A 26179-nucleotide genomic window follows, 5' to 3' on the forward strand; every position below is an offset into this window, starting at 1 on the left:
AGTGGCTGATACCCATCGAGTTGTTGCCCTTGAAGTTGTCATCAGTGTGCAGGTCCCCAGGGCCGGTAGGTTCGTCTGATAAAGCTTGGTAGGCGGGGGCCCATCTGACTATATCGAAACATGGCTACTCACTTCTAGACTCTTCAACGATTCAAGCGGCGAATGGTTTAAGTATGACATCTAATAAAAGTGGCTGGATTGTGTTTTAGTCTCTCTTCTTTTCAGTCTTCCCTGTATTGTCAAAAGACTGAGAGTCCGAAACTGCCCTGCCAGGGCATAGAGCTGGAATTTAGGTATTAGGGAAGATAGGTTGGAGATGCTATGCTGGTAAAGTAGCATAACAGTGAGAGGGGAATAAGGTAGTTCAGTAATATAAGCTAAATTGAGGAGGCTGGTGGGATGTGTTGGTCTTCTATTAAAGACCAACAAAGGGTTGGTTGGTGTGGCGTGAAAGGATGTTGTTGGCTGGCTGCTCGTATATGCATGTCTATAACACGCAATGTTACACAGAGTGATAACCAGACAGATTTTACATTGACTCTATTGGTAGATGTTAACATTAAGATATCCTAGGTACAGAGTAAGAATTAGAAACCTTTAGGAATGTATTCTGAATTAATACTATTATTTACTAGCTATGGTAATAGTATGCAATAGCTTAGTTATCCTATATATAAAGGAAAACAAGGTAGCTGTTACCCCTAAGGCTATTATTTTAAGGGTATATATGTGCTACTAGGCTATAGAGAAAGAAATAGCTGGGTAAAGTTAATGCCTAATAAGGCTGATATTGTCAAGATGCGATCAAATACTTGTAAATCATGCGATTGAGCATTAGCCTTGAACATCAATTTAACGCTAGAAGATCACTTGATGTTGCATTTTGCTTCTGTCAGGGCCAAGACTTTCTCATGCATGGCTTTGCGGTTGTTTGTGGCTTGCAGTGTGATTCGTGGAATGGCAACAGGGGGTTCGGACTTAACGAAGCCACCTCCACACCGGTCACATCTGACGTATTGGATGTCTTAGACTCGATGTTATCAACGCCTCCTAAGATTGCCTGATGACCCCTGTATAGTTGAAGCGCACCCGGTACGGGCACCCAGATGGAAGCTGAAACAATGCAACAAAATGCGATACTTAGTTAAAGAAGGCAATTTAAACTTGTTTAATCCCAATATTCTTAAGTAATAGGCTATTATATATAGCTAATAGTATTAGTTAATTAGTAGTTAATATTCTATTTATAATTTGCTTAGCCTTATTTATTATTTACATATATTAATATAAAGATTTCCCCATCTAGTACATCAACTTACAGGTTGGTCTATTAGAACCAACTATAGCTACTAAACATAACTATTGCTAATAAAGCTACATATACATAATGCTACTGTAAAGAGCCTGCTACTCTTCCGTGTATATATTCCGCTTATAATTACTATAAGTAATGAGATATCAATCTTGGAAAGTTAGTGAGCCCCTAACTCCTAACCCCCATCGCATATGCAACCATGTCTCCACTGTTACATATATAATCACAGGTCAGCTAGTTACTAGGAACCGTTGACCTCACCTGACTGTCACCCCCTCTTGTATAGGCTGTCTTTTAGTAAACGTTAACATCCGTTCTTATGAGTAAAGCCGCCGGTCAAGTTTGTGGAGAGTACCATCACTCTGAAGCCGCTGGTTTGCTCTTTCTGACACGCTAATCTGTAATCTGGCCCAATATGCGCGTGTGCTGAAATTGCCGTTCGCATAATAGTGACCACGACATATCAATCTAGCAAAAGAAGACCTCCAGGCCTCCTCGGCCTGCTTCTTGCGACTGCCCTTTCGCCGGTCCCCCTGAACCATCCAAGATTTCCCGTTCAGAGAAGTCCCCCGAACTAACCCAGTCAGTCAGTCATAAGCTCCAATACAAACGTTTATTAAGAATAGTCGGAAATATACGTACTTTACAGGTATATAGCCCTTATTTAGAATACATATAACTAATCTTAGATTGATCTTAGATAGATACTAGATAGATACTAGACTGATCTCAGACTGATCTCAGATGGATCACATATAGATATTAGACGGATATCAAACGGATGTCAGATGGATCACATATGGATGTTAGATGGATTACATACGGATATTAGATGGATCAACTAGGCTTTTAGACGTTGATTACTGGCTCTTACTTTGCCAAAGATAATAAGATTTGGGAAACCCTTGCATACTTGTAAGCTTGCAAAGAGTCAATTTTCTCAAGCTTTCAGGATCATATAGATCTCCTTCTCTAGTGGTGATTGTTCCTGCAAGGCGCTCTGGATCGTAGGGTGGTCTCTCGAGGTTAGGGAGTGATACTAGTGAAGGAAGCCAGGTCCCTTTCGGCTATTACAATGGCAGATGGTCCCTTTCGGCCATTTCAGTGGCAGATGGTCCCTTTCGGCCATTTCAGTGGCAGATGGACTCAAGTCCCCCTTAAACTAGGTCGGAACTAGCCTAGTTAGTCATGAACTCTAACACAAGCGTTTATTAAGATTGGTCGGAAATATACGTACTTGAGAGAGTTGTAATCCTTGTTTAAAATATATATAGTTTATAAGAAGTCTTCAATAGATCTCAGACGGATAATCCAGGCTGTCAGACGGATCTTCCAGGGTGTCAAATGGATCTTCCAGGCTGTCAGATGGATCAACCAGGCTGTTAGATGTTGATTACTTGCTCTTACCTTGCTAATAAGTGATGAGATTTAGGAAACCATTGCATACTTGTAAGCTCGCGAATAGTCTGCAAGCTCGCGAAGAGTCAGCTTTCTGAATCTATATATAATCATATAGATCCCCTTCTCTAGTGGTAATCGTCCCTGCAAGGCGCTCTGGATCGTAGGGTGGTCTCTCGGGGTTAGGGACTGACACCGGTGAAGGAATTCAGGTCCCCTTTCGGCCATTTCAGTAGCACAAGAACTCAGGTCCCCCCCCAAAGCTAAGCCTGAACTAGCCCAGTCAGTCAGTCATGAACTCCAACACAAACGTTTATTAAGAATAGTTGGAAATATACGTACTTTACAGGTATATAGCCCTTATTTAGAATACATATAACTAATCTTAGATTGATCTCAGATAGATACTAGACAGATACTAGACTGATCTCAGACTGATCTCAGACGGATCACATACAGATATCAGACGGATATCAGATGGATGTCAGACGGATCATATATGGATCTCAGATGGATTAACCAGGCTTTTAGATGTTGAATACTGGCTCTTACTTTGCCAAAGGTAATAAGATTTAGGAAACCCTTGTATACTTGCAAGCTTGCGAAGAGTTAGCTTTCTCAGGCCATCAGCATAATATAGATCGCCTTCTCTAGTGGTGATCGTTCCTGCAAGGCACTCTGGATCGTAGGGTGGTCTCTCGGGGTTATAGTACTGGAAGTTATGGAGGTTATAAACGGTACAGTTCTGCCCTGCTGCTGGCTCCCATGAACCATCCGACGTTTCCTAGTTGATTGCTCCCCTGAACTGTCTAAAATTTCCTGTTCAGGGTAGGCCCCCTGAACTAACCCAGTCAGTCATGAACTCCAACACAAACGTTTACCACCGATAAAACTGCTCGGATAAGGCAGACATATGCGATTTTAGGGGTGGGTTAGGGAGAAGGGTTATTCATTCACCTGCTAGCATCAGGATTCATCAAATCAAAACTTCTTTTCTCCTATTGGCATATTGTGCCCTATTTTATCTTACTTGGCATCAGATGGAAGTAAGATATATAATCAATGGACATTAGACTGATCTACCAGGGTCATAGACGTTGACTACTGGCTGCTACTATCATCAGTATGGATATTATTGCTGTTTCTGGCTTTTAATTTGTTATCTATCTTATAACATATTCCTCTATATTAACCAAGTCTTGGAGCATAACTAACCCTGGCTTGAAGTTTATCTCGAATATATACCTATCCTTCCCCGAAATGCCTATCAAATCAGGCTGGATATGATTCAGATGCTATTCGCCGACCCTTATTGCGGTCCAACAATCAAGCGATAATAGCGCTGAACTCACCCGCGCATCGCTAGCAAGCCAAATAGCATACTTAGACGAACAGATTGAGAATCTCTGTCATCAAGATCAGCCTCATTACCCATCCGAATCACCATTCTAATCCTGTATTGATCTTTATTTCTCCCTTGCATATTTGTCTGGACTTCATGTCGCATTTACTATCAGATCAAAATATACAGTAGTGCATTTTGGGTATAGCAATACGTTTTGAGGAAGAGCACTGCGTTTCGCGAAATAGCAGTGCGTTCTGCAAAAGAACATTGCTCTTTGAAGAATAGCATTGCGTTCTGTCAGAAATGGAGTTACTACTGTATTTACTGTTTTTAGCGTATGTTGGCGCCTGGAGGGACCCATATGTTAGTGGTGATCTAGAACTAGCTTGACAGACGGCAGGAATACCATACCCTCCGACTCCCGGGACTCTTCATTATTCTCAGAGTTATATATGATCCCTTGACGATACAGCTTGTACAAGACCGCGAACCTAAGATCTCCTTTGAATGGAACGTGGCGCACCCCTGCGCTAGAGGAGAGTCCTCCGGGTTCAGCGTCACCCAACTATTTGATAGCCCTATAAGCACCGAGGCCCGGCTCCTTGTCGAATAAGATCTCGACCCACTGTCGATCGGCTCTGCGCTCCTCGGACCACCTGGTGTGAGCTGCAACGAGGTCACTCGCAGCCCGGACCCAACGGTTGAGCTCCTGCAGCGCCCCGGCTTCCCGTTGAAAGGTATCCGATTGGCAATGACCCATGAGCTGACCTTGTGAGCTTCCTCTTCATTGTTGCCATCTTCTTCCTCTTCACTAGAGTCCTCGACGGCATTCTTCTGTCTGCGCTGCCCGCCCCCTTCGCCGCCGTCATCTTCTTCTTCCTCTTCGCTAGAGTCCTCGACGGCATTCTTCTGTCTGCGCTGCCCGCCCCCTTCGCCGCCGTCATCTTCTTCTTCCTCTTCGCTAGAGTCCTCGACGGCATTCTTCTTCCTCTTCGCTAGAGTCCTCGACGGCATTCTTCTGTCTGCGCTGTCTGCCCCCCTCTTGCCGCCGTCGTCTTTTTCTTCTTCACTGGGGTCTTTAACCGGATTCTTCTGCCAGCATTGTCTGACCCCAAATTGAATAGCTCTTCCTCCCATTTATTGGTCTCGGCTCTAAAAGGGGTCAAGTTGCGCATGCTGTTGCTCGTTTCGGCGGTGGCTGTTCTCTTCCTCGTCATCAGAGATCAAGTCGCGCATGCTGTTGCTCGTTTCGGCGGTGGCTGTTCTCTTCCTCGTCACCAGAGATCAAGTCGCGCATGCTGTTGCTCGTTTCGGCGGTGGCTGTTCTCTTCCTCGTCACCAGAGATCAAGTCGCGCATGCTGTTGCTCGTTTCGGCGGTGGCTGTTCTCTTCCTCGTCATCCAACTCGGCTTCACCAGAGATCAAGTCGCGCATGCTGTTGCTTATATCGGCGGTTTGCGATGCTGCCGCGTTAGCGACAGGCATCACTAGAGGCTTCGACCGCATTTTTCTTGGCGCTGTTGACTGCTAGTCCCCCCGCCCCCTCCGGGTGACTCGTCCTGTTCCTCGTCACTTAGCTCGGCTTCGCCAGAGATCAAGTCGCGCGTGATGTTGCTCACCTGGTCCATTTGCGACGTTGCCGCGCAGGCTACAAAACGTCCTTTTGATCCTTTAGCTGTAAAGAATCGGACTGTGGCGGCCTGGTAAATGGAGGTGTTCTCTTGCCTCTTGATGTTCGTGTTTAAAGGAGGAAGAATAAGAAGGAGGGAGGTGACTTTAATAACTTCGGAGATCTAAAATCGAATTTAGATTGCTTTCCTTGAAAGCTGATTCTTGCGGGGCCTTTGCGAATGTGCTGCAGAGCGAGCTACACGTGTGGCCCTGTTGCGCCCAATAGGACGGCGAAGCCGGTGTTAGGCGGTAGTGACGGGAAAATCCCGGTGAGATGCAGTGCTGCCTGCAGAGGCCTTTGGTGGTATTGCGGCTGCTCTGACTGAAGAGCGCCATCTCCAGCTTTGTAGGGTATAGTAATGTTCCGTCTGGGCCTGTGAGTCGGCTTTCCCTATCGCTGTGGGAGCTTGCGTCTGGGCCACCTGCTTTAACAGAGCTGCTCCTGTGTACTTTAATAAATGAATCCCCTGTGCTGGTCCATGATTAGCTAGTGACGGATGGTAGCTGAGTAGGCTACGATGGAGGGTTATAGGTCTCGCACACTACAGCAGGTGGCAGTACTGTACCTCTCCTACCACTATGTCGTTATAGCCATCCTCCTTTGGCAAGAACAAGGGCCTGGAGTGAACCGGAGCTCGCTGTAACTGTTTCGCTACAATGGTTACTAGATCACAGGGGCTCGGGCTAAGCGTCAGTGCAGAGAAGGAATAGAAAGATCTTATTGCACAGCAAACACACGTCTTGCGTCACCTATCTACTTGCGCGTAAGCCGAACACATCCCTCAACCCGCGGATCGTCATCGCCGTCCCATTCACCACCGCCAATCTCAACAAGCTGCCGCAGAAGCTCCATCGCATGTCGTAGGCATTGACCTTTACTCTTCCTGTCCTCCCGTGTCCTATACCACACCCGGATATCCTCAGACTTCTGGCGGAGTTGCACATATATGCTCCTCTGGAGCCCACGTAGCACAACTTTAATCCTGGAATTGGTCTGCGTAGCCATAGGGTTTGGATCAGGGTCATAGACGATCAGGCTATAGCCATTTTCGTGCTTGAAGACGGCGACAACGGAGCAGTGCCAGGGCAGTTTATCCTTGTCCCGTCCCACATAGCTACCTATCTTCCCATCTTTGTACTTTCCGGTATGCGGCGCGCTCAGCAATGCAATCCAGTACCGTTTCGAGCCGTCGTTGCCGTCTGGCTTGGGGGCCTTGATGAAGTTGCTGACCACGGCGCGGCAATCCGCATCCGGCACGCTGCCCGCCCAGTTCCTCCTGTCTTTGCCATCTACGAAGCTAAGCACCTTCGGGTGCACGTAGGTGTTTGCATTACGCGCGGAATAGGTATCTAGGACCTCGTTAATGCAAGACGCTGGCGTCTTTGCGTCTGTGGGCAGTGAAGTATCCATGTTCTCGTAGCTGTATAGACAGGATGTTATTGGTAATAGTTCTAGCAAGGAGCATTAGTAAACACATATTGGAGGGGGAACCTTGCGTAGGAATCAAGCGTTATGATTGGTATTGGTCGAGATATTATTTGTGGTGGTTGAAGAAGGAAGGTTGCGGTGCTAGGGTGAACAAACCTTAGGCAGCGGGAGTAAGTGGATAAGAGAAGCGTTACTGTCAGGTGACAAGGCATAGCCAAGGATGCAAGGAAAGACGCTACTTATGACGCTTGGGAAAGCTTAGAATTGCAATTAAGAACGGGATTAAAAACGCAATTAGAACCAAATTACCATTGAAAACTTGGTCTGTTATGCAACTAGACCTACCTAACTGTAGCCATCTTACCACAATGGTGGCCCCGTTATAGGGAATATGCCTTGGGATCATTGGGAACAAGGGGCAGAGAGATCTTATTGCACTGTATAGCAGGTAAAACACACATCTTGCATTGCCCGGACCTCTTCAGCCTGCCTCTTGCGACTGCCCTGTCCCTGGCCCTCCAGTCTTTAGCTCGGACTTGTGGGTTGACCCGTCCTTGCCTCTTGACTTATCGGCTACTGAGAACCAATTCCTACTACCTCGCGCTGACCCTGAGCTTGACACTAACGTCGATGTCCCACGTAAGATCCTTCAACCGCCCTTGGAAGCTCCACAACCCCCGCCTGTACGGTAACACACGATAGCACCTATATTCTTAGAGATAGGTGTCGACCGAGATCGCCTTGTGCTGTTAAAGTAGGTACCTTTTCTCTCCTAAAGCGCCCATTATGCAGGGCTGTACCTGGTTTAAATGCTGTTACCGGACCCTTTATTACGGTCCAACTGGCAAGCGAGAACAACACGGAACCTACCCACGCACTGCTAGTAAGCTGCAAAGCCTACGTTGATGAACGAATTTAGAATCTCTGTTGATAGGATTAACCTTGTTGACGATCTGAATCGCCGCTCTAGCCCTGTACTACTTTTCTGTCTCTTCTTTTATATATCTACTGCGGTTTTGTGTTGCATTTACTAGTCGAGGAAACTGTATAGTAATATGTTTTGCAGAACAGCAATGCGTTGTGCAGAAGAACAATGCGTTTTGCGGAACAGCAATGCGTTATGCAAAATAGCAATGCATTTTGTCCATGCATCCTTTACGGCAGGTTGGCGCATAGTATGTCTTTTACAAAGATAAGAAACTAACATGTTTGTTTAAAGCTATTGTTGTGAACATACAAATACATCATGTTAACATTTACAGCTATGGCTGAAGCCTCCAATCGAATTCGTCAAGGATGTTATTATTCTAAAGCTAATACCTAGCCCTTTCTAGCCTGCTAATCCACAATCTGGCCCAAATCTCCGACTGCACATCATGAGGATCACGATATATTACAGTGTAGAGAGAAAGTCTCGGGCCTGCCAACATAGCAACATGACACCACCAGAGGTTGAACCTCTTATTTGACAAAACGCCTCTTTAACGTTCATCTATGTGATCCAGGCTTGGCTAGGTAGTTGGAGGTTAAACTTGGCCCGGCTGCCACCAACCCCTTCATATAGGCTGGAAACCTAGCAATTAATATCTACGGAGGGACTCATCCGTTAGCTGTAATTCAAAACCGGCCCGATGGATGGCGAAACCAACATACCTCTACCTCCTAACTCTTAGGACTCCTCCGAATCCGTGGAGTCCTCCGCAGCCTCTTGACAGCTTAGATTGTACAACACCCGGTTGGAGGACAATGAATGCAAGACCTCGGCTGGGTAGAAATTGGCGCGCTCTTGCGCCAGAGGAGAGACCTCCGGGTCCAGATCGCCCACCCATCCAACTACATTAGAGGTGTAGAAGCCCTTTTCCTTTTCAAAGAACACCTCAACCCAATGCCGATCAGCTGTGCCATTACTGCGCCAGTTGGTGTGGGTGTTGAGGAGGACACGTGCAGCCTGAAACCAAAGCTTGTATTCCTCAAGCGCACCTTCCTTTCCGTGGTGAATAAGGTCGCCCAGCTCCTTGGTGGGGAGAATCACCTTGCCGAACTCCCAGAGGGCCTCGTCTTCCTTCATTTCGATGAAGAGCTTCTGCATTTCGAGAATGGCGCCTGACTAGGACAGACCGTCCAGAGAAGGCTCCGAAGCCATTGTGGTTGATAGTGACAGACCGTCCAGAGAAGGCTCCGAAGCCATTGTTGTTGATAGTGACTAAAATGATGTAAATGTTAGCAAAGTACGCGCAGGAACGGGGTAGAAGGGCAGAAACATACAAGAATAGGCAGGTGTAAGGTTATGTCTTATTATGTTGTTTGTCGTTGGACGTAAAGGAGGATTCCAAGCTATATGCTATGTAGGGGAAGAAGAACGGCGGACGGGCGACGTTGTTTTTCACCTGGGTTGGTTGTAAGGTGTAGAGAGGAGGGTGCTGAAGAGAGAGAGGATTGGCAGAGAAAGAGGGTGGTGCACGGGCCACAGAATGCTGACATAATTATCATAAAATGTGATAACATAATCACTCCTGCACCTGTAAGTCTGCTTTTCTGTACTGTGGGAGCTTGGGTCTGGGTCACTTGCTTCCTTATAGCAACTTCTGTATAGAGTAATAAGGTAATTAATGCCCTGTGCTGGTTCATGGTTAGCTGGCAATAGATGGAAGCTGGGTAGGCCACAATGGGCAGTTATAGCTTCCGCACACTACAGCGGGTAGCAGTACAGTACCTTTCCTACTACTATATCAGTATAGCCGTCCTCTTTCCGCAAGTATAGGTACCTGGATCAATCTGGATGTGTTTTAGCACAATGGATACCAGTGCAAGGGGTTGGTAAGGCTAAGAGCTACTGCAGAGACGGGACATCAAGATCTTATTACATGAAAACGCAAGGCCTTCGTTACCTGCCTACTTGAAGCGAAGCTGAACACAACCTTCAACCCGCGGATCGTCATCGCCCTCCCATTCTCCGCCGCCAATCTCAACAAACTGCTTCAGAAGCTCCATTGTATGTCGCAGGCAGTGCCCCTCATGGTTCCTATCCTCCTCTATTCTATACCAGACCCGGACGTTATTTTTGGACTTTTCGTCAAGTTCCTTGTACAGGCTCTGCTGGAGCCCACGTAGTACATCTTTAATCCTCGGCTTGGCCTGCATCGCCACGGGGTTGGGGTCGGGGTCACAGATGATCAGGTTGTACCCTTTCTCGGGCTTGGGAGGCCTGACAACAACTGCAGCGCTGCAGTGCCAGGGGGTCTTGTCCCAATCTGGATTTCCCACCCAGCTGCCCTTTGAATTGTCGTATTTCTTCTCTCCAGTATCTTCGATGTTACTGGCATCTTCGGTGCCTCCGGTGTATGGGCAACTTATGAACGCAAGCCAGCACTGTTTCGCGCCGCGTCGACCGTTACCGTTAGGCTTCGGTGCCCGGATGAATTTCGAGACCAGACAACGGTCTGCTGCATCTAGCAAGCTTCCTGCGTAGTTCGTCTTGCGTTGCCCACATGCGAAGCTGAGCACCTTCGGATGCACATAGAGGTCCGGGTCAAATGCAGCCCAGGTAGCCAGGACCCTGTTGATATCAGACGCCGGGGTCTCGGGGTCTGTGGGCAGTAGCATGTTCATTGTGTCGTAGCTGTGGCCAGGCATCTTATCAGCAACCGTGGCAGTAGAGGGCATCAATAAACTCACCAGAAAGGAGGTCCGCAAGTAAGGTAAAGGGACACCGTAAGTGTCAACACGGGCGCCGAGGTCAACGATGTCCATACAAGGAAGAAGGTGCAGTTGTGGTTGCCAGCTGAGTCGGGGCAGCGCGAGTAGGTGAAGGAGGAAAGAAGCGTTGCGGTTCAGTGATTAAGAGGTTGATGGCATACAATCGAAACAGAATCAACAATGCCGTTAAGATTGCAGCCAAGAACACAGGATCGTTCAACAGTGCAATTGCGTATCGCGTGCAAGAACAGGATCAAGAACAGGATCAACAAAGAAAATCAACAAAGACAATCAACAAAGGCAATCAACAAAGGCAATCAACAAAGGCAATCCTGCCACTGCAATTTCGGGAGGCCGAACACTGCGAAGCACTGTCAGATGCCCCCGATGTGATTCACTAATGGCCGCATCTTGACCAGTTCACACCAGTGCCAGCATCCGAGCCTTCTTCCTCTGCCGCACCCTCTCTTGTGCCTTTCATCTTCACAACCTCCACATCTCCATCTCCGTACGAACTCGCGACCAGCTACAGCCTTATCGGAAACAACATCGTAACAGTTGCCAAAGCCACTCTCGCCATTACTATCACGATCACGATGGCCGGCGCCAAGAAGCCCAGAGTAAATGGTATGTTTCACCTTTCGTTTAAGTGCTGGTATATGATATCCATGTGATAGTGTTGCTAACTTGCCTTAGCTGCCGACGTTAGCAAGATTTTAGACTTCAAACCGACCCCCCGACGCCACAGGCAGATCTTCCTTGTCCTTGACAAGCAAGGCCAAGAAGGCCAGATATCCCAGGCCGATCTTCAGAAGACCAGGTATGGTCAGGCTCGGGTGCCGGAGTACTGGGAGAGCTTCGCCACGGAAGCGCAGCCCGATGGAGTCCTCGCAGCAACTGGCTCTCATGAGAACCACATGCTGAAGGTTCTTAAGCACCGAGCGTCCGGTGGTGTTCTTACAGATTGCTTTGTTCAATGGCAGGGGTATCGGGCCTCGGAGGCGACCTGGGAGCCTGTTGGCCAGGCGAACTACCTCAACACCGCGTTAGTACAGGAGTACGCAGCTCGGAAGGGCCTCACGCTGCCCGAGGACCTCGACCTTGATGTGTCGGAATATAGCGACTCTGATGTATTTGCGGATGGCGACAACAATGACAATGAGGGAGCGGAGCCGGGCACTGTGGCTGTCCAGGAAGCCAGCGACGTATCGGATGAGGCGCTCCTGGCAGGGCAAATCTTGGGAGACATTCATGCCGCTGCCGCCGACAATGATGGTGAGCATGAGGATGCGGATACTGAGGAGGTTCAGGATGACGAGGCGGTTCACGATGACGAGGCGGTTCAGGATGCCGAGGAGGTTGAGGGTGACGACGGGGATGAGGATGACGGAGAAGGGGTACAACTTGACGAGGACGAGTTGGAGGATGTGAACACTCTCATCACGCAGGTGATTGGACAGCCTCTGGCGGTCCCAAGGCGCCCGCTATGGCATGGCGCCCACAGCCAGCGTTAACGGGAGCCTAGCGTTTACCTTGGCCGAAGACATGGTTCCGGTGGAATTGCTAATTTGGCAGGAGTAACTAGACAAATGTCGGTTGATGCTGGATTACTAAGAAGATTCTGTAAGGTGATCGACGCGTTCATTCAATAAGCAGATTCAGTCGTTTATAACTACTAGAGCTTTGTTGATATACTGGTTGGCGGGAACGAGATGCTTTTTTCCTCCTGTAGCAATTGACTATCCTTCCACAGAGTACACGCTCTGTGTCAGGTCGACAGCAATCTTGCGTAAATGGCGCGCCCTCCGTGCGGAGGACACGATTGACCTGCTACTCAATGTAAGGCATTTTGGTTTTTAGTATAATAGCACTGCGTTTTTGGTAATCGCAATGCGTTCTCGAGAATCGCAATGCTTTCCTCACATAGAAAGTGCGTTTTATCAATAGCAGTATAGTTCTAGGTATCTTATAAAGTCTACATTGCTAAGTTGTATAGATATACAGATATTTCATTAATGGACCACGAACGTAGTAATTAATAAGTGTCTCGCGGGTGTAATTACTGCCTAACGGCGGAGAGCTGGCTATTCAAGATATGACTAGCTATGGCACTGTCAACGCCGGCGTTACCCAATGTATCTATCCCTGGGCTGTACTGAGCCATCCACCAATTAGAGAGCCGCCCTTTGCGCTGGTTACTTAGACCTTGGAGTCGGTAATCCCCCGTCGATAGCGAACCTCCGATGCCTTCCTTGCCATGTCCTCCAACTCCGCATGGAACTTCTGTTGCTCGATCTTGAACGCATTCTCCTTTTCCTTTGCCCGCTGGAAGAAGCGTCGGAGGCGATTGAATTTGTCAAGCTATGTTCTATTAGATCCTGTAGAGTGAGAGTTATGGTTGGTTAACTTACATCGTCCTTTGTCCTGGAATCGCGATAGGTCTTGAGGGCATCCCTTATAAGGCGTGCGATTTTCTTCTGTGCAGGGGTACTGGCCTGCACGCCGTTAGTAGGTAGGACCTTTGCTTGTATTGCTGAACTTTCCTCTCTGCATGGGCACTTGGCATTTCTAAGCCGGGAGCAGGCTCTGCACCGGGGGTTTTTGTGCCTCCCAGCTGACAGGATGGTTAGTATTCATTGTGTATTGTGCACAGTGGTTGCATATCTTACTTTGACGCTGATAAAGGGGAGCACTGGCTCCCTTGGTAGCCATTCTCGTGTTGCAGGTATTGCACGGGTTGAATGCCTTGCGGTATTTGAATTTTTTCGCCTATTGCGTTAGAGGATGTTCCATCGTTGCAAAGGTATGGTATATGTACTGCTAGCGCCTTGCAGACTCTTTTTGCTAACTTGGAATGCATTTTTCCGGCGAGTAGGAGAGTCTTAAGGGTAGGTCGCGGCACCAGTCGAGGAACAGGCCCCAGGCCTGTTTGGGGAGGGAAGGGTTGGCGGTGAACGGAAAGAGAGGGCCGGCGAGGGCAGGGCGGGATGTTGATGGTGGAGGAGGGAAAAGAAAGGCTGAAGGAAGGAAACCGAGAACAGGGATATAAAGCTCCGGCTGTGACCTTGGACGGGAAGAGCAAGCAATGAATCACAGCCTGTTGCCAGCTGGCAGCTACTGCACTGCGCTGCACTGCACTGCACTGGGGTTGAAAACCACTCTGATTGTGACCAGAAGGCGGTGTTTGCCAACGGGTGACCGCTGCAGTGGGGTGAGGCAATCTGTTTGGCAGCTGGCAGTCACTGCACTCAGGTCGGGATGCACTCGTACTGACGATGGGAGGAGGTCAGGGCGGCGGGGGTCAACTGATCCGTTTGGCAGCTGGCGGCCACTGCGCTCTGGCTGAGGCGCACTCCTATCAAGAGTGGGAGGAGGTGGTTACCATCGGGCGCTCTAATGAAATAGACCCAATTCATCGTATCATATCGGTAGAACCTGACCGAGCATAACGGTTGCGTGGTGTAGACTATGAAGAAGGGATACTGTTGATTTATATAGATTTTATATTATGTATTATTTATACATTATTAATGCATTAACCAAATTATAACAATACGCCCTTCTGCTCTCACCCGCCATGCATCCAGGTCAACAGCAAAGGGGCTGGACTAAGTGGACTTTCTTTACTGTGACTGTGACCATTCAGTAGGCATTTTCCATTGTTCACTACCTCTGCAGCATATATATCTTTCAGCAGCCCCTGTGTCTTTAGTACTTGAACGCATAGATGGATAACCCTGATTGGGTCTTGACCTTGCTACTCGCGAGCTGCTATTTATACACTAAGTGAATCGTTGTGTAGTACACGCATCTCGGTTCTTGTATCCCAGCACAGAGCCTAACCTGGACCAATGTTGGGCATTCCCTGTCGACTCGCATTGGGGAGGTCGAGAACGCATTGCATTTCGGAAAAACGAAATGCGTCTGTAGAGAGCACGGTTTTAAAGAAGAAACTCGGAAGCCCAACTGCACATACTAAGCAAACTTGATATTTCCAGGGCAGTTATAGTATCTAGCGAACATCCTGCCCATTCTCAGTGCCCTCACAGCTCCTGTAGCCCTGCTACCATTGACCTCTCTCCCCCAAATAAACTACACCTTCAAGTACAGTAGTAGCGACCTATAATGGCTGCTAAAGTACCTCCATTTTAGACCAAGAGCAGCCACTCAGAGTCAACGTCAGAATCGTACCCGTCGTCGGGGGGCGGTGAGTAGCTAGCCTTGAACTTTAAGACTGCCAATTCCCAGTCACAAGAACGCCTGTCAGCCTCCTCTCGTGCCATGTAGAATTCCTCACGAGTCTCAAGCTCTGCCACGCGCTTCATCAAGAATTCTCCTTCAAGCTCCCGTACATCAGCAGGGTGATCCTCGGGAGGGTTAGGTTGCCAGATGTAGGACAGCTTTTCGTTGGCCAAAGGCATGATTTCGGCGAGTGCAGCAGCTGCCCCTCGCCATTCTTGCTTTCGCTTCCTGGCGGCATTTTCAGCTCTTTTAGCGGCGGACCGGAGCGCCTCTAGCTCTACAGTCTGGCCATGAACCTCCCGGTATACAGCTTTCGCAGCTGTCAATGCCTGAACCTGGCGGGTGTTAGCTAGTAGAACTTGAAGTTTCCATAACCGTACGTACATTCTCGGGGCTGTCGTCGTGAAGGCACGAACGCAAGGCGTAGCTTAGATCCCAAGCTGCCTGTCTTAGCTTTTTGTTGGGAAACTGCAAAGATGGTCAGCAGATTGCGCTAGCATGGGTTGGGAAACAGGCGACTTACTTTGGGGCAGTCGCGGCACTTGTCACGGCATTGGTAGCACGTTCGTTCTTCTGCGTGTTCACCGTAATCTATGCATAATATTAGCTATTGATCTACCAGAGTCTTTAGTAAAGGTTACCTTTGTGGCATGGATAATCAGGGAGTTCATCATCCTCTCCCATCAAGGCGACCTCCAAGGAGCACGGGGGACAGGCTCCACCACTGAAATTATCGTTACCGTCCTGCTGTTCCGTTAGGCAATTTGGTCAAGAGCGCCATTAGCAGAAGGTACATACCGGGGTACGTTTCGCCTGCTTTTATGTTAGTAATAGGGACACAAAGAGGCAGTCGGGTATGGATACATACGTAAGAAGGCATTTTGGTAGTTGGCCGAGGGTAAGTGTGGAAGGTGAAAGGTGAAAGGTGGAAGGTGGAAGGTGAAAGGTGGAAGGTGGAGAGATCAAGTAGAGGAAATGAATCACACGTGCCGACCGTTGGCACGGCCGCGTACAGTTTGACGTTTGCTGGCACTGCTGTGCACTGCGCTGTTTGACGGTTGTTCGGGTGCGCACTGCTTGGTGTTTGCTGGCACTGCTGCGCACTGCTTTTCACGGCTACACACTGCTGGCACGGCTACGCACTGCTAACACGGCTGCACACTCTTCCAGGTTGCCTATCATAAGTGGGGATCGCAGTTCAAATCCCAATTTCGCTCTGTGCCTGAGCCTTTGATTCTTTTCTTCTTCTTCATCATCACCCCACCTTCCGTGAGAGCTCGCCTCTTCCAACAACGCGACGCCGCTTCTGACTGCTCCTCCCACAGAGACCTATTGAGCTTCCTTCCCTCTTTTTCGCGATGCCTAGTACCAGGCAAATGCCGTCCTCTGGCACCCCTCCCCAAAGGTGGGATTTCCAAATGCGATGATCCATTTCAAGGCTCACGTTAACTGACTCTGCGACTCTGCTAGGCGGAAGCGCACAAAGCTGGATCATACCCACGACCATGACCATGACTATGACTACGACTTCGGTAACTTCGATGAGTATGACTACGACGACCGCGACGATTCCCCTGGCTCTGCTGCCCCAAATCGCTTACGGTCCGGCCACGATATCGATGACTCTTCCGGCCCAGGACTTGACGAGGAAGACGAGTACGACGAGGAAGGTGAAGAACACGATGAAGACGAGGGAGGCGACGAAGACGAGGAAGCCGACGAAGATGAAGAAGATGGAGAGGACGACGAAGACAACGAAGACGACGAGGATGAGGAAGAGGGCGAGGATGAAGAGGATGACCGAGGTGTAACTCCGCCTCCGGGTATTGCGAAAGCAACTCGGTATGTCCATTCGCACCATATTCTCGGGAAACACATTGCTAATTTAGCTTACGAATTTAGCGCAAAGGTCGAGCCTGCTCGGTCTGTACGATTGCGACGTGAGAAGCGAATGGCTGCTGCTTTGGCCAAAGGCGACAACGCGCTGTACAATGAACTGTATGGTATACCCTGGCTTTTCAATTCTTGTCGCGTTGCTAACCTGTGACTAGCGCCCAGTTGCGCCGCGCCATACCCTGCCTCCAATGTGTACGGAGCAGGCTTGCGGGCTGCAGTGACGGTGACTGCTGGAGCCGGCCGGGCACGGAGAAGTGTGAACGCTGCGTCGGCAAGCCATGCAACCTTCTGTACGCTACCTATATTGTGATCTTAAGATTTATCTGCTGACACTGTATAGCTATCCCGTTGTTATTCCTATGTGGATCTACTATATCGGATATTACCAAACATTGCCTGCAAAGGTGACGAAGTGGACTAAGAAGGTTAGAGCTTTCTCCTTTGCTTTCCCCGTATATATCTCATATCTAATGTTCTGTTAATAGCAAATCAAGGAGCTAGCCAAGCGCCGCACTGTGGTGGATTCTATGATTGATTTTGCAGTAGATCCGGAATTCCCACAGGCTGGAGACCGTCGCCTTCCGTAGATGGACCCGGTAGTTGGGACTATGGGAATATGTACTATACTGGTGGCTGTAAGCAGATTAAGCTATCCTAGTTAACCAAGGGCTCTACTGTGGTATTCTTGCTACTAAGGCAGCATAAGGCTACTTTTACTGCGATGCTAATAAACTGGGAAGTGTTGTTTTATTAACTATGCATTGTGGGCATCTTTATAACCAGATATATCGCCGGCAAACCCCAAGAAGCTAATAAACTGGACTTATTATCATATCTTGCCTGGCAGTTACCTTATAGCTATGATGATAAGATTACCTGTTTTGTTTTTCTGTAGCTAACTAATATCTCTTTTTCTAAAGGACAGTAAGATATGGTATGGTAGTAGTTTTTAATTGAGATAATTACATGATAAGAATGAAGAATGGTAAACCGTAGCTAAAGTAACATCCTGTTGTGTAGTATTGTGCTTGTCTAGCTTCTTGTATTGCAGTAGAAAACTAGAGCTAGCTTTATGTGGCGAATCCTTTATAAGGTGGCAGTGGAAATGTGGGCGGCGCAATGCGTTTCGCGAAAACGAATTGCGTCGCCGGGATCCAACCTTGCCTTGCGGAACTGGGTTTAGTAGTCTGGTACTGACGATGTGTACTGCACTGACTACTTTAGGGTTACTGGGGTGTGCCTAGTAGCCAAGCCAAGGGGTCGATTGTTATGTTCCTGTTACTGAGGGATATTGAGATTATTTTTATTACCATCTTGGGAGGCTGGTCTAGCTATTATATCTTACTTAATAGTTACCCTATAGCTATAGTTGTAAGTTTCTATTTCTTTCCTTTTTGCTGGTTTATAAGCCTGTTGCTGTATTAAGTCAGGAAACGCAATATAACAGTAGTTTACTGGTTTCTGATCTGTATAAATAAAATGAATAATGATAAACTACGACTGGCGTAACTTCCCTGTGTACAATAGGACACTGAACTCAGTTGTCTCATCTCGGTAAAGGTTGAAGCTAGATTTATCCTAGGAACCCTCCAGTAGAAGCATTGGAAACGTAGGGAATGCAATACGCTTTGTGTAAACAAAGTGCATTTTGGGAAGCCAGAATACGTTCAAAACCTAAACATATTTCCTACTTGGGCTATTTACAAACCTTGCTAACCTTGGGACTATAAATACGATATCTGGTCTGCTTATTATGCTTAGGTAGAAACCATCTGACTGCTTGCCTATACTGACTTTCAAGTCTAACTCTTGGTGGCGTTCTCTTTTAAGAAAACCTCTTCATTGCTTATTAGTACTTTATTTTATGTATTCCCGGTCCTTGTTATATACGCCTGCTTAGTACAATACCTACATTACTAACTTGTGTTCGCTTTGTGGTATTAGATGATCTCGGTTCTAACTGTTGACGCTTGTTACCCTATATCAAGTTGCAACTTCATCGTTATTAACTGTATTCACTATATAGCGCCTTCTTCTTACACATGCTTATCGAGCTCCTTTTTCAAGTATCGGGACCTGGAGCCTTTCGGAAGGCCTTTTATGGTAGATCTGCTTTGCTACAAAAAGGGTCCATTTACGGGCTTTGCGCAGTTCACCCACCATCCCTGTCTTGTGGTGAATATCGCTATCTACAGTAACTATTGACGCCTCCGGTCAAATCCATTAAAACTAGTATCATTTTAAAGCTCTCTCTTGGGCCCTCATAAGGAGCGAATCTCTACTTTGGCCCAATATCAGTTTCCACCGTAATCCCCAGTAGTGTAATGGGGGTAATGACATACAAACGTTCAGAGGGGTGGAAGATCCTCGCGTGCAGCGCGGCACTGTCACTATGTGTTTGTTGTCGTTCCGGTTCAGAGTGGCTGATACAAGCTGGATATGAGCTATAGACCGAACTTTGTTAGAATTTAACCTACAGGAGGCTACAATCGACAAGTCTGTAAAGAGAATACATTCTAAGGCATGCCCAACGTTCATCTTGTAATTCTTATTTTGTTTAATACCTACCCTATAGCTCTGTAGTACCTTGCTTCTTGACTTATCCTTGCCTATGAACAGTCGCTTTACAGTAGTGGTTTATGGTGTAGATGTATGCTTTTGTGACATTTTAAAATAAGTTACAACTATAGTATAGGAAAGGAAACAAACTGTTCTCTCAAGTGCGTTTCCATTGTTCATAACAGTATATACCCGGCTTCTGATACTCTGACGGTAAATCTAGGCTGGTCTGGATCCAGGGCTATAGAGTCAGATGACATTGCGAAGATCAGCAACGCAGCGCGTTTGCGGGAAACGAAGTGCGTCTGGCTGAAATGAAATATGTTGTGATTTGGCTTGGCTGGAGTATAGAGGAGCTGAGATACGACAGAAGATACGCCGAGTTTGAAATGCACGGTCTGCTCTATCCAAGCACCACCAACGGCTGTTAACATAAATAGTGAAATCCATGTTTCAGTTAGGTACAAACAGAAGGGATCCATACAGTAAAGAGTAGCTACTATCTACTTATAGCGTGAGTTATCTTTAGTCTGGCTTGCTTTATCAAATGTGTATTTTCTATAGGTTGCCCTTTAACAAGCCTCCAAAATAACTATTCTTGCGGTCTAAGCATATGAATAATTCCTATGGAGAGGTAAGAGAAGAACGGTTTGGGTTACCTTGACTGCTTCCAGCTTGGTTCTTAGCTGTTGTCAATAGGTCATATTTACGGCTGAAAGGGGCTCTTGGGTCGACCTTGTTGTTCTTGTTTGACTCTATCTTGCTGTACTGTACGATACAACTGTACCCTACCCACACTAGGCCATGGACCTGAGCAGTGCCTCTATGGCGGTCGCCTGCTTCCTTTGGCTTTTCAGCACCCTCATACGGTCCTGTTTACCCTTGGCAGGATCCCGTCCAAGCCCGTTCGACATGCGAATGCGCCCAAGGTGTTTCCAATACTGTGACTTGATCTTCCTGTGTCTTTCCGGGAATGTGCGCTGTTTGGCAAGTGTCACCTTCTTAATGCCTCGGAGGCCAATGGGACCTTGCTCTGATGCATTGTCATGCGAGGCAGGTGCCCCAGCCAGTGCTGTCATCTTCCTAATATACTCGTTGGCTTTGGCGACTCGCTGCTCGTCGCGTTGGAGGGCGGACATTTCGGCGTTGTCCTGGTTCTTTTCCGCCTGGATCCTAGCCCTGTCCCGCTTGGCAAACTCCTCCTGCTTCTTGATCCGTTCCGAGATCTCCTGTAGGAGCGTGGCAGACTTGTGGAGCTCGTCAAACAGCTGCCTCGCTTCGTTAAAGATAGCAAGCTAATAACCGTCAGCTGGGGGGTTCGAGCGCTGTTGGAGGTGAACATAGACGTACGTTTCCCTCGGTAGATAGCTTGACAGGGTCTGTTGCGATGGCATCCACGCGGTGGGTGATGTCTTGGAGAGTTTGGTTTCCGATCTATCTACAGTTAGTAATGTGTAAAGGGTGGGATGAAAGGGGCTAGACTTGACTTACCTCGATGCATTTGGAACAACCCTTACTCTTGCAGCGCCAGCATAGACCAGGTTCGTCGGATTCTGCAGTGATTGTTAGGATGACAGTGGCTATATAACTCAAGCGGTATTACCTTGGCAGAGCTGGGCGGGCAGTGTGTTGTCTACAAAACTCGCAGTGATGTGGGCCCTCGAGCACGGGAGGCACGTGTCCCATGGCGGTAACGAGTCCTGCGTTGAGGTTGGTTCGGCGCCAAATACACACACATACGAGGGTTTCAATACATACTGGGGACGCCATCGTGTTGCGACTGGCGGTTGCGACGTTGTGGGATGATAACGTCTGTTGCTGCTTGTTTGGGGCCGCGGTGATGACGAGGGAGGGTGAAGGTTGCAGGGAGGCGGAGAATCTTTGCAGGTGTGAGATGCAGGTGAGAGCCTGGCTGCTTTGAAGGGTGTTTAACGGGAGCTTGCGAGAGAACGGGAGAAAGTGTGGGTCTGACAAGGAAAAGGAGGTGCAGGAGAGGAGTTGAGTAACGGCCGCGCAGTGACGGCAGGTGTCAAGGTATTGTGTCAGGCACGGATTCTGGCGATCGAGGGAAGGATGGTCTTATAGAGAGCGTATATTCCCCAACTTGAAAAAGCAAAACAGCTATCAAGAGCTGCCGCTCTGCACGTAAAAGTGAGGTCATGTCCTGTCGCCCAGCCTCCACTGTCTCAACTGTAACTGTGCTCCGGCAGACTCGGGGTATTTCCTAGCTGAGCTGTTCTTCCCCTTCTAGTCCGTATCGAGGCTCCGTACTTCGACCATAACGGCCGCTATAGTCTCATCGTCAATTTGTAGAAGCTGGCGGGCTTGCCCCTGGAGGAGAATAACGTGACGGAGCTACTGGCTGTTAGCTATAAAGCGTTGTGGGTGGTATCGGTGAATGTACAATTTCTTCATTGCGTGGATGTTGTTCCATTTGGCCTACCGCAGCATTCAGCCTGTTGCTCACAGCTGCAATTTGTCTGTGCTCTGGCGGGAACTGCTCTGCTCGGTTAGTATAGTACAGCAGATAGCAACGGGTTACACACGGTTATGCATTTCTCTTCTCCCACTTGGTTGCACATGTTGCATCTCTCATCTTCTTTGCCTATTATAATAACCTATGTTAGTTCTGGGTAAACTGATTCCTCGCGATGATATACCATGACAGCAGGGCTTGACGCTTCTAACGATTCCAGGCGGCGCAGAAGCCTGGACCACGGCGCAACAAACGCAGACATCCTTGCGGATGGTGCGAATGGCGCGATTGTCCTGGCGAAAAGTCAGGTACTGTGACCAGGCCAAGCAGTAGACTTAACATACGTTGACTGAGCTTATCTTCACTGGCGCTTCGGTGGACGTTACAATATGGGGAGGCGATCGGGGGCTGGTGTAGTGGGAGTTAAGACTTTGTTGAAGAAGGATGAAAGAGAATGATATGTTTTCGGGGGGCTGGCTGGGTAAAAGTAGACAAGGCACTTGGGCTCCGCAGGCTGCAGTACACTATAAACAAGGGTGGTATTCTCTTTCAAGGTCAGGCAGCAGGTTATACGGCTGAGCCTGGGATGAGTGCTGTTGAGATGTGGAAGGATGGGGGAGGAATTAAGTAGTTGCTTCTGTCTGCCTGGACAGAGGGCAGTTTCCATGTTTTCTCGCTTACTTGGGCTTACTCTTGAGCTCGGTTGAAAGGGTCTTGAGAATCACGGCCGCGAGAGTCATGGTCTCGAGCTTGGTCTTGAGCTTGTTTGGGAGGATCTTGAGAGTTATGGTCATCCCGTAGTAGTTGTAAAAGCACAAGAGCCACTTTATTCCTCTCTGCTACCAGAACCTCTGCCCCACCCTGTTTAACAACAGCTGCTAGCAGTGCACTCTCACCATTTAATTTCTCTCCTGAACCTTACCTTCCCCTCCTTTTCTTGCGATCTTCCCGTCAGCACCTCCCCTGTGAACCCCCCCTGCCGCGCTGGAATGGACAACAGCAGCCTGGCTACATCTGTATGTACCTCCAAATCGACCCTGCCTTATTCCGTTTGCCTAACCTTGCTCTAGCAGGATGGACCTTGCCTCGGCTGGGCGATACTGTGTGTTGTAACGAGCGACGAGATGGAAATCGGAATACCCCCAACCTCCCGAGGTAAATGGACCGCAATCCGGCACCCGATGACAGGAGTTTTAACATTGGCTACAGGGATCAGACGAGATGGCGAAGAGGCATGCTTGTACTGTCGACGAGTCGGCCGACGTGACTGCTGCGAGGTACCCAGCCTGCTCTCTTTCTCCCTCTGCAATTCACTGACTACCAGTGACAGATTGCCGACGAACCAACCCTCGAGGCTGCTAGGCTGATGCAGAGCAACTCGGACCCGCGCGTGAGTTTTTATACAGCCATCGCAGCAAGCACAGCTGACATATGCCAACCCCAGCTTACCAGACTTGCCCGGTTGAACCTTGCCTGCGCTATGATGTGCTGGTTGGCCAAGAAGATCGTGGATGAGGTAAACAGACGACGTATTGGCCGGTATGAGATCATGGGTGCCATTTTAGGTCAGCTGGGGTTGCAGCAAGCATCGCCTAACGGGCATCGACTCCTGTTGTTTATTCTTGCCGAGCAGCTGTGGGCAACTTGGGTACTGGAGGGGATATCCCAAAGAGCTACAGCTACAGTATTTAGCGTACTCAAGACCTTAGGATGAAGCGGGACATTGGTAACTGACGCTTGTATTTTGAAACCAAGTTAAAGAGCGTACTCTGTTATTTTTTATTTGTGACGTGAAGAGTTCCTGACCCTGACAGTTTCAAAGCATCATGCTATTGTAGTACTATAGTTGCGGAAGGTTTTATAGAATTTGATTAATGCATTATTAATACATTTTTAATACATTTTTAATATATTTTTAATACATTTTTAATACATTTTTAATACATTTTTAATACACTGGCAAAATAACCCATAACTGGCAGCTGGTGTCCCAGTGTGGCTCCCTTGCTGGGTACAGTGTGCTTCGTTCCTTACATTCAACCGTTCATCGTTGCAGATTGGGGTATATTGTAGGCTTACTGCCCTCTGTGGCTAGGGTTGCTACCTGGTTAACTGCCTGCCGTTTCACCGACCCTCCAACGTTCACACGCGCTATAGCCTCAACCGGTCCTGCCCCTTTTTCACGTTCAAATACATTTGTATCCAGTGGCCAGTGGTACACGCATCCCGCCCGCCAGAAGCCTAGCTCTCCTGCGGCTCAAGCGCGGCTATACGTGCTGCGGCCTGCAGGAGCTCCTGGACAGCCTCAGGTGATAGTTTCAGAGCTACACGGGCCTGGGCCTGCATATCCATGAAATAATGCAGCTGATTTGTGTTAGCTGTGGATCCTTGTGGGAATGGTAAAGTCAACTTACTTTTTCTTGGTCCTGAGGATGCTTGTGGTAGTCGTCAAGGGCAGCATTGAGCCGGCCGCAGACAGCTGCAATATCCCTGTCTGCGAACTGTAGGCTTCAGTTAGTGTTGTATGGTGAATAAGAATGGGTCACATACGCCGTGGCAATTATCTCGGTGCACCCAGCGACACATGTTGCATGGTGTGTTTCCGCTGGCAGCAGCTGTTCTGCTTGAGACATCTGTCGTAACCGTGTGTGTTAGCTCTGGGTAATCTAGCTGGGTGTTGGACCTACCGCGGCATGGCTTGACGATATGGAGGACATTCGGTGGAGCGCAAGCTTGGACGGCTCCGCAGCAGGCGCAGGGCTCCTCGCGAAGGGTGCCAGTTTCCTGAAAGCAGTGTGAGATACGGGCGACCGGGTGGATAGAGCCCTGACATACAGGCGCAGGGGTCATCGTGCCTGGCTAGATGATGCGCGAAGAGATTCTAGGTGGGTGGTGGTGTACGGGGTGCGGTGGGAGACGTGATGCTGGAGCAGGATGAGATGCGAGAATGTGCAACTGGGGGATTGCTTGGTTGTTCTGAGTAGGTGACAAAGGGCGGAAGAGTTGCAAAGTTGTGCGGCGGGGGTGGAGGAGGTAAGAAATGCGATTGCCGAAACAATGCGGGGAAGGAAGTTGGTCTCGTACTTGGTTGTCTCGAGCTGGGTGTTGAGAATCTTGGTTGAAGTCTTGATCTCGCGCTCGGTCTCAAGCGGCGTTTGGAGAATCTCGGTCGGGCTGTGTGTTGAGGGAGGTGAAATCTTATCGGGGACCTTGGTTGAAATCTCGGTCGGGAATTTTGAACCCTCGGTCTCGCGCTTGATCTCGAGCTGCGTTTTGAGAATCTTGGTTGAAATCTCGGTCGGGGGTCTTGAAGTCTTGGTCAAGCTGTGTGGTGAGGATGTTGAGAATCTCGGTCGAAAGCAGCGGAGAGCCAGGGAAAAGAAGGACTTGATGCTGCCTGCTCGGCAGGTGGGTCATTCGCTCCCTCTCAACCCTCCACCTCTCAACCCTCCAACTCTCAACCCTCCAACTCTCAACCCTCCACCTCTCGCACCGAGCTTCGGGCCCAGCTACCCTTCCTACGCTGTTCCACGCGGTAGCCGATATCACCCCAAGCCAATCGGTATACCTCTCCTGCGTCTTCATTCCTAGTCCGTCATTTGGTCACGATCGTACTGACTGATGCATGCGCCCAGGTGCACCTCCGCGATCAGACATGCAGTCGCGAGCCCGTCGGTCACGGGCGCATACCGTTAACCTCACCACCGACACTTCTGCCGCGGAAGCAAGCCGACGACGCATGGTGAGAGCCCGATTCCGAGGTCATACGATACAGTCCGGCTCCTTCCTCCAAGTCTCTGGCTTCCAGGTCGCCGGTTTCCTGGCTCAGTTTGTCAGGGTGGATAGCCTCTTCCGGCGCAACGAGACGGGCGAAGTTGAGGTATCCGGCTTGCCCTTCCTCGGACACCACTCAGGCTCGGGGATTCTTCCAGGCCTAATCGACGAGGTTTGCATGGTCGCCAACCGCTCTCTGACGGAGCGCGCCCGGCAAACGGTCACCGTGAAGCTCAGCGACGCCATCTTCGTGCATCAACTCACCATCACCAACGCGCAAAGGGTCTCGACGGGCAAGGGCTGGGCAAACGAATGCTCCAACTATCCCAAGCATCTCACCTGCCGCTAGGTGCTGGAGGTTGAGTGCAGGGGCGCCCG

At 48.9% G+C, this 26179-nt stretch overlaps 8 protein-coding genes across 8 annotated transcripts; 3 read left to right on the top strand and 5 right to left on the bottom strand.

The window, feature by feature from the left end:
• Window positions 1-4209: 4209 nt before the first annotated feature.
• On the bottom strand, window positions 4210-5195 carry B0J16DRAFT_315385 (uncharacterized protein; the record flags this gene model as incomplete). Its single annotated transcript, XM_046125242.1, has 2 exons — window positions 4210-4223; window positions 4550-5195. 2 exons carry the CDS (start codon window positions 5193-5195, stop codon window positions 4210-4212), a joined length of 660 nt encoding a protein of 219 aa, XP_045990748.1.
• Window positions 5196-6483: 1288 nt separating this feature from the next.
• Window positions 6484-7266, bottom strand: B0J16DRAFT_393253 (uncharacterized protein; the record flags this gene model as incomplete). The annotated part of the gene is made up of 1 exon (XM_046132050.1): window positions 6484-7266. The coding sequence occupies exon 1, from the start codon at window positions 7138-7140 to the stop codon at window positions 6484-6486; it is 657 nt and encodes a 218-aa protein (XP_045990749.1). The 5' UTR covers window positions 7141-7266.
• Window positions 7267-10050: 2784 nt separating this feature from the next.
• On the bottom strand, window positions 10051-10791 carry B0J16DRAFT_315388 (uncharacterized protein; the record flags this gene model as incomplete). The annotated part of the gene is made up of 1 exon (XM_046125243.1): window positions 10051-10791. The coding sequence occupies one exon, from the start codon at window positions 10789-10791 to the stop codon at window positions 10051-10053; it is 741 nt and encodes a 246-aa protein (XP_045990750.1).
• A 243-nt stretch (window positions 10792-11034) lies between these two features.
• On the top strand, window positions 11035-12368 carry B0J16DRAFT_315389 (uncharacterized protein; the record flags this gene model as incomplete). Its single annotated transcript, XM_046125244.1, has 3 exons — window positions 11035-11227; window positions 11284-11481; window positions 11551-12368. 3 exons carry the CDS (start codon window positions 11035-11037, stop codon window positions 12366-12368), a joined length of 1209 nt encoding a protein of 402 aa, XP_045990751.1.
• Window positions 12369-14870: 2502 nt separating this feature from the next.
• B0J16DRAFT_410496 (uncharacterized protein) lies at window positions 14871-16025 on the bottom strand. Its single transcript, XM_046133153.1, has 6 exons — window positions 15965-16025; window positions 15895-15909; window positions 15738-15840; window positions 15620-15687; window positions 15481-15564; window positions 14871-15431 (listed from the first exon to the last, which is right to left on the bottom strand). Exons 1-6 carry the CDS (start codon window positions 15974-15976, stop codon window positions 15003-15005), a joined length of 711 nt encoding a protein of 236 aa, XP_045990752.1. The 5' UTR covers window positions 15977-16025; the 3' UTR covers window positions 14871-15002.
• Window positions 16026-16454: 429 nt separating this feature from the next.
• B0J16DRAFT_315392 (uncharacterized protein) lies at window positions 16455-17579 on the top strand (the record flags this gene model as incomplete). The annotated part of the gene is made up of 6 exons (XM_046125245.1): window positions 16455-16501; window positions 16567-16938; window positions 16999-17094; window positions 17148-17282; window positions 17333-17417; window positions 17478-17579. 6 exons carry the CDS (start codon window positions 16455-16457, stop codon window positions 17577-17579), a joined length of 837 nt encoding a protein of 278 aa, XP_045990753.1.
• A 2148-nt stretch (window positions 17580-19727) lies between these two features.
• On the bottom strand, window positions 19728-23587 carry B0J16DRAFT_315393 (uncharacterized protein; the record flags this gene model as incomplete). The annotated part of the gene is made up of 14 exons (XM_046125246.1): window positions 19728-19975; window positions 20211-20314; window positions 20350-20846; window positions 20902-20985; window positions 21043-21104; window positions 21310-21518; window positions 22019-22053; window positions 22098-22156; window positions 22212-22338; window positions 22372-22435; window positions 22719-22888; window positions 22950-23011; window positions 23168-23390; window positions 23477-23587. 14 exons carry the CDS (start codon window positions 23585-23587, stop codon window positions 19728-19730), a joined length of 2055 nt encoding a protein of 684 aa, XP_045990754.1.
• Window positions 23588-25084: 1497 nt separating this feature from the next.
• B0J16DRAFT_379566 (uncharacterized protein) lies at window positions 25085-26150 on the top strand (the record flags this gene model as incomplete). The annotated part of the gene is made up of 2 exons (XM_046131004.1): window positions 25085-25589; window positions 25663-26150. 2 exons carry the CDS (start codon window positions 25085-25087, stop codon window positions 26148-26150), a joined length of 993 nt encoding a protein of 330 aa, XP_045990755.1.
• Between the last annotated feature and the right edge of the window lie 29 nt (window positions 26151-26179).

This window comes from Fusarium flagelliforme (genome assembly GCF_020744385.1).
Source record: "Fusarium flagelliforme strain FIESC 12 MPI-CAGE-AA-0113 chromosome Unknown B0J16scaffold_1, whole genome shotgun sequence".
NCBI classification, from domain to species: Eukaryota; Fungi; Ascomycota; class Sordariomycetes; order Hypocreales; family Nectriaceae; genus Fusarium; species Fusarium flagelliforme.